General features: G+C 41.5%; 1 protein-coding gene across 2 annotated transcripts in view; it reads right to left on the bottom strand.

Moving 5' to 3' along the window:
• Positions 1–600: 600 nt before the first annotated feature.
• LOC139933552 (neprilysin-like) overlaps positions 601–11,573 on the bottom strand; it is a 33,203-nt gene continuing 22,230 nt past the window's right edge. For both annotated transcript variants that reach the window (XM_071927671.2, XM_071927679.2), the window contains exons 9-23: positions 11,201–11,335; positions 10,482–10,583; positions 10,234–10,370; positions 9,905–9,998; positions 9,505–9,633; positions 6,645–6,743; positions 6,436–6,513; positions 6,120–6,223; positions 5,710–5,768; positions 5,462–5,581; positions 4,927–5,060; positions 4,381–4,446; positions 3,348–3,443; positions 3,167–3,243; positions 601–2,590 (exon numbers count right to left, since the gene is read on the bottom strand). In XM_071927671.2, the coding sequence (XP_071783772.1) occupies positions 2,491–2,590; positions 3,167–3,243; positions 3,348–3,443; positions 4,381–4,446; positions 4,927–5,060; positions 5,462–5,581; positions 5,710–5,768; positions 6,120–6,223; positions 6,436–6,513; positions 6,645–6,743; positions 9,505–9,633; positions 9,905–9,998; positions 10,234–10,370; positions 10,482–10,583; positions 11,201–11,335 (1,530 nt within the window). In that variant the 3' untranslated portion in view covers positions 601–2,490. The remainder of the gene's footprint in view (positions 2,591–3,166; positions 3,244–3,347; positions 3,444–4,380; positions 4,447–4,926; positions 5,061–5,461; positions 5,582–5,709; positions 5,769–6,119; positions 6,224–6,435; positions 6,514–6,644; positions 6,744–9,504; positions 9,634–9,904; positions 9,999–10,233; positions 10,371–10,481; positions 10,584–11,200; positions 11,336–11,573) is intronic.

The following is an 11,573-nucleotide window of genomic DNA, read 5'->3' as shown; positions in this document are numbered from 1 at the left end:
TTGAGGGGTGCAGTTCTGGGCCAGAAATCACTGTTGAACCTTGTGCCTAATTTGATGAAACATCTGTGATGGGCGGTGTCTACTTGATAACCCCAGTGATACCTGCACTTACACAGTCAACCCAGTACATTTTAGATTAGGTAGCTGGTGAATGGTGTTGCTTACCTGATGGTCCTGTGGTTTATGATGATATAGCCTGATCCTCTATAGTCCAGTTTGTGGGTTAGTACATCATTCTTTTTGACATCAGAAGTATGAATGCTTACCTTGGATTATGGCACAAAGGATTCCAACAAATCCTGTGTATTGGTAAATGTTCAAATACATCATCAAATTGAATGATAGCTCCATTTAAGATTAGTGTGTTGGGAATTGGGACACACAGCCTTGAGTCATTGATCAAGGAATCACTGTATATAAAGAAACCCCCCATGTAACCCCCCCCCCCCCCCAAAAAAAATAAAAATAAATAATAATTAATGAATTATGTACACACACACACACACACACACACACACACACACACACACACACAACAAACACAAAACAGCATGACTCCACTGACACAGCATTTTATTTAAAGTTTTATTTTGAAAGCAAAAAAAAATTTGCTCCTCAAGATGCTTGATATCAATGTCATTATTACAAAGTATCTAAATACAGGCAACTGAGGTATATCTGTCTGTCTTTCTACAGGTGGAGTGTGAGTGTGTGAGAAAGGGAGAGAGGGAGGAGAAAGAAAGGAAGAGACTGAGGGAACGAGCGAGCAAGAGAGAGCGAGAGAGACAGAGGGAGAGAGAGAGACAGAAAGCTTGCACAGTGATAAGAACAAAACAAGAAGAAACAATGGTACATAAAGGTGGAGGTGGAGGGTGTTGTATACAGTCTGAAGCAGTGATTTACTTGATCATGGCACATCATTCGTGGTACTGATTTCCATATAAAAGGCAAAGACAAAAATTTCACACAATTAATGGCCTTGTATAAACCAAGCACTTGTATCACAGCATCAATTACATTTTAACATATAAAATAAAGCAATACAAATGACGAGTCCTTGCTTGAGGTCCACTGACTTGATACAGACAACCGTCAAATTGCATTCAGAAAAATGCATGCACTTTGAAACGTATGTGACATTCCAGCTCAAGCAAGGATTCAGTCCACAGTTAAAAAGATAAACATTCTTTAGACAGCATTAATTATGATAAGATCATGTCATTTGGCTCGTGCTTCAGTGTGTAAGAGAAAATCAAAAAATATGTGTAGTGGGTAATACGGTGCACTTGATGTGATTAAACCAAGATCAAACTGAGAAATGATATTGACAAACCGCAGCTTGCCATTTTCTTGTCATTTGTACTCTCATGCATACACAAACACACACACACAGGAGCACGACAGATCAGCAGCGATCATACTGACATACAAAGACTGTAATACACACAGACGCACAGAAACACACGTGGCTCAGTGAAAGTGTAAAAAACGGTACGTATGTCTGGTGTCGGTCGATTGTCAGCTTCATGATTTGTGACCAGTTAAAGGCAAAAACTTCATTTTGGTTCATACTGTTCTTTTGGACATGAACAGCAGCCGCCTGTCAACTACAATTAAGATTCAACATTAAATATTCAACAGTGTTGTATAATATGTGGTGACGGTTATACTTATCGGTTTATTCAGCAAAATAAATTATGATTTTCTTAAATATACAACTATATATATGTATATATAAAAATAATAATTAACATAATGTAATTCTGCCAATTACTGTGTACTATGTATTCATCAAGAGTACGCTGAGAGTATGTTATAGTGTATCAGTGTGCAGATGAAGGTTGAAAACAACTGAGATTTATGAGAGGCATACAGCTCAGTCACACATACAGTAGAGTGGTTCAGCCCAGTTCATTCTGTGTGTGTGTTTGTGTGTGTGTGTGTGTTGTGTGTGCAAAGGTGTGGGTGCGTTTGTGTGTGAGTGTGGGTGGGTGTGTGTGGGTGCGTGGTGTACGTATTTGTATGCCGGTATGTTTGTGCACATTTGTCTGTCTGCTTCTCTCTTGCCAACTGCTTCTATTTTGACTGAAACACACACACACGCACACACACACACACACGCACACACACAAAATCATGAGTAAAACAAGAAGGATGGAAAGAAATATAAAAACACATACATATTTGCAGCTCGTGACCAGGTGTGATTGGATCCAGTGAGAAGCAGTATAATCAGGCTGATTGAATGAACTACAGTATCAGTGAGTCGGAGAGACAGAACTCTGTCCGTCCATGAGGGTACAGTCCACTGCTGTCTTCTGAGGAAGTGCGTACTGCAGTGTCAGTCTACCAGCGCTGGTCCATCCAGTAGAGAGCTAAGGGGAGCTTCCGACCTCCCTGGCCTACACGAGTGCTCCGACAGTCAGGGGGAAAGGTAGGGGACGGGGACTAACCCCAGCCTCCACAACCCCCATCCCAGAGGCCTGTGGATCACCACACACGGCAGATGTTGTCGGGGACCATGTAGCTGTTCTTCCTGCAGCTGAATGCTTTGGCGAACTCCGGGAAATTCTGAAGGGAGCCCAGTACCCTGCGCGGCACACAGAGAGATTAGTTTGTTGGGGTTAAAGGGTTTGTTCACTCTCAAAAGTTTACATGACATTTTTTTTTAGGCATGGCATTTCATTGAGGTTTTATAAAGTCAATGCATTTGTTTGATAATGGCTTCTCTAAATTATTTGCACTGAGCACAAGATTGATTGATGCAAAGGAAAAACGATGATAAAAAGAGATAGATCATGGCCTCTAGTGCAGGAACATGCAAAATGTAAAAATGTAAAAAAAGTTTTGGCTTACATGCCCTCATGAGGGTACGTAGGCATGTTAGCTGAAACACGTCAGTGGTAAACCAATACAATAAAGGCTTTGCAGTATTTTTTTTTTCGCTGCAAAAAGTGTGCCTTGGTGCCTTTTTTGAGAATGGGCCCTTTTTTTACATTTACATTTTGCATGTTCCTGCACTAGAAGCCATGATCTATCTCTTTTCATGACCTAACTCCCTGGTTTCCAAGAGCACCTTCTTCGACAGCAGCAACTTCATTTTTTATGGACAGTGCAGCGCTCTTTGTATCTTCTCTTCTATAGGAAAACAATGGTTTGAACCTACCTGAACTTCCCTGGACTGTGTACGTCTACTTTGATGGAGTTCACAGCTTGCTCTGGTCGGTGGGTTCCACACCACACCTGGAAAAGACAGAGATCAAGATGTAGCCTAGTGCATTGAAACAATAACTTTCATCTAATGCTGCACTATTTTCAATCCATCCATTCAACCATCCATCCACTACCTGAGCGAAGTTTAGAAAGAAGAGTTGATCATGGGAAAGGTCAATGCCAGGCAGTGGAGGCTCCTGTCCATGTTTGCTCACATAGTTCTTGTAGGCCTGCAGTAACAACACGAGATGAGAGTTGTCATCATAGCTCAAGATTCTCAAAAATGATATAAAATGGATCTAAAATTGACTTGAGTTGTTTAAGTAAACCTGTCAACCTTGCCAAAATATGTACCCTATTGGATCACTTGTATGCCAAAATTACCACTGGTTTATGATTTTGAAAAGGTTTTGAGTGAAGTTCTACTAGGTAAGTACATTCGACAATAAGAAAGGCCACATTAAATTGACAGTGACTTGCATGGAATTGAGCATTAAGTTCATTCCAACAGAGAGAACAGTGTGTATCGGGACAAGTGCCAACCCACAATTTAATGCTACAACTTTTGAAACATAATTGAGCTTGAGAACAGCAATCACAGCGGTAAGATATTATGTACAATGTGCAATTCAAGACTATATTTCATCATTTGAATGATGTTCATTTCACCTTGTTAACTAGGCGTTTATGGACAGAAAAGACAGTTACACACTGTCAAGCTGCTTATCACTGCTTGTCACGATCTTTCTGTTGGTATGTAACACTAAAATGTTGCTGTTGCTGATCTTGTCATTCCTCAACAAAACCAAATGCCCCCTCCCTACTGTCCTTAAAAGAGCGAAGAAAATGAGGATGTACTGTTTAATACTTTACATCTTCCTAAAATATGTTAGGATTTAGTTTTCTGGGGCTACGCCTTTTCTCTTGCAACATTAGTGGAAAATTGACACTCATTTACAACGCCATATCCTTCATTGTTGTGTAAGTACGATTAATGGGCCAGTCACTGGTCTGTCAAGGTGACACAACTATTAATGTTACCGATAGCACATGACAATTACACACCACTGACTAATCCCTTCCTCATCTGTAGGGCAGAGCTCTTTGACTAAGAACATTAGTAATCATTAAATATGAGTTTCATTCTTTTTTAGTGAGGATCTTTACCTGATATGCTTGCCGTATCCCTCCATTGTCAGCAATGTTCTCTCCCAGCGTGTTGTTCCCATTTAACTACAAAGGGGAATCAGAGAGAGGACACAGACAGAGACAGAGAGATAGGCAGGGAGAAACTGTAATTTTTTTTCTGTATTAGAGCAAATCATAGATGATTCCAGGAAAAACATTTATTACTCTTTGGGCTACAGGGAATCCTTTACCCAGAGGATAAAAGAGCAATTGTTCAAAGCAATAGGACAGAGAAAGAGAGACAAAGGCGGGAGAGGGTTTGATATGTCAACACAAAGTATGAAGAAACCTGAAACAGAGATGAGATGAGGCGGCAAAGCTGGAGGAAAGACGGTGGAGGAGGAATGGAAAAGATCAGGAGGGTAAGAAGAAAGAAAAGAATTGAAACAAAAAGCAAAATTAAAGATTTGGGATAGTACTTGAGAAATAGCAGGCGAAAACTGTTATTGCGAAGCTTATTTAAAGAGGAGGAAAGGAGAAGAAAGTAGAAAAGGAGAGGCAGGGAGAAAGACTACCAGGACCTACATGAAGTCCATTGGCCAAGTCCCAGGAGAAGTTGGCATACTGATCCACCATGCACTTTGACAGCTCCAGGAACCTGTGAGTGGAGTCTGCTGTCCACCAGTCCTTCAGGTCACCATCCTTATCATAGTTACGACCTAGTAAACAGGGCAAACACATGGGCTATTTGAAATTATTTGATCATTTAGCAATAATTACCTGTTACACTGGTGTCAATTACATGTTTCTGTTCCATTTCTGTCTTTTCCATTTTATGTTTCTGGGTGCTTTGCAGTATTGGATCTCAGTCCAACACAAAAAGGACCTTGACATCTCTGAGATTAAAAGTAAAAACTTCACATTACACAACCAAAATGAGTGCTGTATGAGGTGCCATCTGAGGTGGCGGCTATATCGCAGGCGGAAATGGTGCTTCAACACACTTTTGTTAACAGTGTTACCAATTACAGAGAAGGAAATTGATTTCTATCAAAGCAGAACGCAATCAGTCAAAACTGCCTCTGGGAAGAGTAGAGAGCGCAGTGAAGAAAAAATGTACCATTGTCATCAAAGCCGTGCGTGATCTCATGACCGATTACCATGCCGATGCCGCCGTAGTTGAGAGACTTGGACTGGCCTTTGCTGAAGAAGGGAGGCTGAAGGATTCCTGCTGGGAACACTGACACCAGGAGAAAACTTTGGTTATGCTTAGTTAGGCTTTGCAAAACTTCAGCTAATATAGGGGGGTATCCATGACTTTAAATGCTTGTATGCATCTCTGTGTGAGCAAGTGAATGTGCAAATTACCTATTTGGTTTTTGCTGGATGAGTAGAAGGCGTTGACAATGGCAGCCCCAGTTACCCACCTGGGAGAAAGAGAGGGAGGGAGTGATTAAGCATGGGAAGGGGATCTATAGCACAGCACATTTGAATTTGATGGAAGACTTCATAATTAACCTGTGGTTAATAATAACCACTCTAATATTAGCATTCCTATCATTGCCGCTGTGCTGAGTGGAAGGCTGAAGTGTTGTGGGAGTTTGTGTGGGAGAATGTGAATGCACTGTGCTAAATGCAGGGTTGTGTGTCACACTAGTATCACAAGAAAATAAGTCATTGGCTATGACTTATCTACTTAACATTGTGAGTTTAAATACACATCTGGAATAAGCCTGCTTCTTGAGCAACAATAAAATACTGTCTAAGGGAAATCTTACTCCTCTTTGTTGACTTTGACTCGGAGTTTCCGCAGGCGTTTCTTCTGCACATACTCCAGGTTCTGTAGGATGTTTTCAAAGTACTCCTCTGCACTGTAGCTCAGCTAACACCGACACACAGCCAGAGAAACAGGAGGATTAGCCATGATGAAAGCTATCAACACCAGGTCATATATTCTCTGGGAAAACTCATAGAGTCGGAATTTCACTGAGATGTTTTCATAGAACTGATATGCAGCTGCAGTGAACCTGCACTGTACCCTGTCAAATGAATCCACTGAAAAATATCCTATAATTATGTCTTTTAGACACTCACATCTTTGTACTCATTGTTAAGGTATTGGTCATTCATGATGTTGTCAGAATAGCCTATCCGTTCGCGGATAGCCCGGGCCTGCAGAAAGACAAGAGGAGAGTTGATAAACCTCATGGTCAGTAACACATCTTCACTACAATGGAATACAATACAATACAATTCAATAGACAGTTCATTATAATATGTATGACGATTATGAAGACTGATACCTTCTCCTCAGCTGCTTTCTTGGTGTCTGCATCCATCCAGGTCAGGTCATCAAGATGACTAATGAACACTTCCCGGATGTCAGCAATCATCTCATCCATCTGATGACCACATGTGGCCACACAAACACACACACACACACACACACACACACACACACACAGAAAGCAGAGAGAGAGAGAGAGAGAAAGAGACAGTCACAAATATGTGTCATTCCAACTCAAGCTGTTGTTTCTCAACAGAAAACGCAAACCATAACTGTTGTTAAGTACAATACAACACAATACTTTTCATTGTCCATAGTGTGGGAGTTAGTGTTGTAAGATCAGCAGAGCATCTGGTGGAGAGCACACACAGACTGTGCAACAAAGTGATAAAAATACACCTCCCTGTGATGCAACAATATGCTGTATCAACCCATGAATTAGGCCTTATCGTTACACAGTCACATGTCAGTGTAGAGGCACTATTGGTCTTACTCACTGTATCACCAACAATCCTTTTTACCTAACAAAAGGAGACTGAAAACCTTAAAACTGAGACAACAAAACCTAGACTAAAATTATACCATTTTTGGTGACTAAAAAGACTAAAAGTGACAATGAATAAAAAATACAGTTTGCACAAATTTATAAAGAGAATTCTCTGTATGTGATTTACTGAAGCAGTTGACTTGCTTGCTTTGTAGGAAATGACTGCTGTTGTAGACTACTGCAAAATTGCAATACAGCATATTGCTAACTATCATTTTTTTTACTCAATCCCAAGAAACTAATGCAGCTAACTCTTTCGTTCCTTACAGATGAAGCTGTTATCCATTTAGCTTTTACTGACACAAATGTGCATGTCTGATGTCATGTTGCCGGCTACATTGTTGAATTTGTAATTAAGTGATCCTGACAATTACACTGACCATAACAAGAAGTCTAAATTGGAACAAGAGGTACTTGAGCTCCCTAATGTCCCGCCATCATCACATAACCAGTTAATGAGGTGATTTATTCAGCAAATAAATGCATTAATTAGTAAATATTTCTATGTCAACATACTTGTCTTCACATAACACATGGGTGGTGCTGCAAAAAGGTGCTCCAAAATGTAGTCAGATCATCTACTCTATAGCAGGAACCTCTGGTGTAATTATGAAGCATCTATCTTGTATTGTTCTTGAGTTATTGTGTTTTCATAAGAATGTGTGTACAATAACTGTGTACACACAGACAGACAGACAGACATACAGACGCCACCATAATGCCATAATGTTACACTGTACCATGGTGGAGGGACATAAAAAGGGCAAAAACATCCAGTCTTTTTTTGTCCAAATACTAAACAACAACAGAATTAGATTAAATGACAAAAATGTAACTGAACCAATAAACACTGTATTCAAAAGAGCTGGAATAAAATGACATTCAAAACTGCTGCCAAAGTGAACAGCGTATGGTAATAGACAGTGGAGCCCACCTCCCGACAACAATCCTGCTTTGAGACCGCAGTGAGCTGACAGAAGCATTCCAGTGTCTCATCACATCAGCAGACCCATCGCTAAAACACCATATGACCACTCTGACAAAACGCTGTGGTTAGCCACAAACCGGTGTGGCCACTACTGGCTTTCCTGAAAATAACCTTTTAGCACGTAATGTGTGTGTGTGTGTGAGTGATTGTGTGGCTGCGTGCATGTGTGTGCTTGTCTGTGAGCATGTGAAGTATTTGACAATTTGCCGTGGGTCAAATACAGGACTTTACAATGACAAACCTACTAAGTCATTATGGATCATAATAGTTTGCTTTAGAAGACAATTTATTATGTTCCCATGATGGCCGCTATTCCACTGCTGTTCAGTTTTAATTTAATTTAGCGAGGCTCCAAATAATAAACATAGCAATGTCTGTTTTAAATCACTGGTTGCGTTGAAACATTTTTACAGTTATCATCAAGCATTTTCAATTAGTCTGTCTCATATTAAAGCCGGGTCTCTATGTTCAACTGTAGAAATGCATCATGTTTGGAATAGACCTTCTGTGGCTGAAAGAAGACTGGAATGAGAGAAGCGTAGTGTGTGGGCCAAATGGAGGTCATCTCCACACACTTACACACATACTTTATGTGTGTGTCTGTGTGTGTGTGTGTGTGTGTGTGTGTGTGTGTGCGTGTTTGGGGGAAGGGGTGTTGACATGTACTTGTGGGCTCAAATAAATGCTTATTCTCACACATACACACACACGCTGTCTCTCTCTCACACACACATTTATACAGGGTGTAATGTGAGATCCACGTGCTAGAGTGGGCTGAGTTCCACAAGATTACTGAGATTTACGGTGTGTGAGACACTCAGCATCATGGCAGATGTATGCTGCCACACACACAGACACACACACACACACAGAGTTCAGATTTACAGTGTGGGTGGTGTAGGTATGATGACTGGTGGCAAGGATACCTTGTTCAGCTGCATGCAAGCAAAAATACAGCACTGCGGTAGCAACAAAAGACACTAAGGTGACAAAAATGCATGGGGATTTTCCTGAAACACATATTCTCAGAAGTATAAATAATTGAACACATGACCAAACATCCTCACACTGTTTCAAATCAAAACACATCCGTTTCTACTTGAAACCCAGTTCCCAGGGTCCACAAACATGCACACAAACAGAGACTTTAATGGTATATTAGACAGTATGTACTGTCTTAATAAGTAATTCCTCTTTTATGTAATTTAATTGGTGGAATAATATTGGTGGTGCTTTTTTTAGTCATCTAATCTAATCTAATCTAATGTAATATAATCTAACCTAATATAATCTAATATCATCTAATCTAATATGATATAATATAATCTTTCCCCTACTGACCAGCTCTTTGCTCTTTTCAGAGAAGGCCTCCTCCACATACAGTCTTCCTACAGCGTTGTCCATGTTGTTGTTGACGTAGAGAGCACACTGTCGCCACACTGCCGCCTCTGATGTTGTACCAGACAGAGCCTGCAGGGGGAGCAACAAGGCACAGATCAATTAGAGATGCGGAGTAGTATATTGGCTAAAAAGGCTCTGGAAATCAAGGAATTTACATCACAGCAACTCCCTACAGTTCTGTTTGGTCATGTTTTTAACACAGGATGCATACCTGTACCATTACAGGAGGGGCATGTATAAGAGTAGGAAGAGTGGAAGAAGGTGGAGGAAGAATATGGATGGTGGGCTGCCAGAGAGAGCTTCAGTTTCAGCACAAACTGTAAGGCGCTGGTGGCCATACCTTGCGGAAAGCTTTCCTGGTGTCCCTGTAAGTTCTGCTCAGGCCAACCACCATGTTCATGGCAAAACGCCACACCATGTAGTTCTGCAGATCCCTATGAGGAGAAGAAGGATATGTTCAAAGAAAACATTCACGCAAAGCTAAATCGGTCATGGCTGCGCTGCTGTTTTCATTGTACATTGTGTACCTCCACCCCCACAAACACACCCTGACACACACACACACAGGCATATACGCATACTCTCACTAATGCACACACATATGCATGCCCTAACATATACAGGCACACATGAGCATGCTTGCACCCACGCACACACACACACACAAACCTCTTGGTATATTTGGCCAGGACAAGGTTGAGTCTTCTGTAATAGTTGGGGGAGTAGTTTATGACTTTTTCTGTGTCAGGAACAGAGATGTTGACTGTAGCCATGATCTTGGCTGTGAAATAACTCCAGTCAAATACCTTCAGGACGAGCCCAAAGGGACAGGGAGAGAGGAAAAAAAAAAAAAATTACAGAGCAGTTTGAAGGTAAAACAAACAACAAATTCTGACACATTAAGAGGTTGTTGTTACCCGCGATTCAACCTCCAGGGTGAAGTTGGCGTTGAGATCACCCAGTTCCATCTTGTTGTAGAGCAACACTGGGTTGTTACGGTCCTCCGGAGTATCGGTAGCCTAGGGGAGGAAAAGATGGAGACAGAGAGAGAGCGATAAGAGAGAAAGAGGCTGAAAATCAAGAATGCTGTCACAACATAATCCTCCGGGTTCCTGACACACACATGCAGCTGTGGTGTAGGTTCCAGATGCATCTCCAACAGCAACAAACATGATTGGAGTCCCAGGAGCTTTCACGTCTGTAAATGTCAGAGCTAGAACAGCGTGCCTGCCTTGTAAAAGCCAGGAGTGAAGCGGAGCATAGCAGCGAGCAGACCAGAAGGGAACGACAAACATGGGCTGTGGACACCTGTTGATGTCTTAGGGAAGTTGCTTTTTAGGGAGCAGGCTGGTTCAAGGCTGCTCCAGACTGGAGCCACAAACACACAGAGGAGAGAGGCTTGGGCTACAAAGGGATTAGTGAAAGGTCATAAGAAGGGGGGAAACTATGGTCTGTTCACAAAATCCTCCTGGTGTGTAAAGCTGATAACACAAGATATGGTATATATTGCTGGTGGGAAAACAAGGTTTTTTAGTTCAGTTTCTTAAAGAACAAAAAAACACTGGAGGAAGTGCTTTGATAAGACTGACTGTGTGAGGCTTTCTTGAGAAATGGCAACGCGTGAATGAAAGCTTACGTTGGCGATGTCCCTCTCCAGGTCCATAACCCTGGTCACCTCCTCTCTGATGTGGGTCTCATTGATGGCCAGGCTCCGGTCTGTACGGATCAGCTTGGCCAGGTCGATCATGAACTGCTCATAGGCCCGACATGCCTGTCAAACACACACGCACACACACACACACACACACACACGCGCACACACACACACACACACACACACACACACACATACATGCACACACACAGTTATTCATTCAAGTCATTCGTATTTTCAATTTACTTTGTTATTATCAGGAAGGAAGGGAGGTCACTGGTTTAATCCAAACCATCACATGTATATACAATTACACGCTAGTGCACACACACACATACACACACACACACTCGCC

The sequence above is a fragment of the Centroberyx gerrardi genome, chromosome 6 (assembly GCF_048128805.1).
Source record: "Centroberyx gerrardi isolate f3 chromosome 6, fCenGer3.hap1.cur.20231027, whole genome shotgun sequence".
Taxonomy (NCBI): Eukaryota; Metazoa; Chordata; class Actinopteri; order Beryciformes; family Berycidae; genus Centroberyx; species Centroberyx gerrardi.
This window is presented reverse-complemented; position numbering and strand designations above follow the sequence as displayed.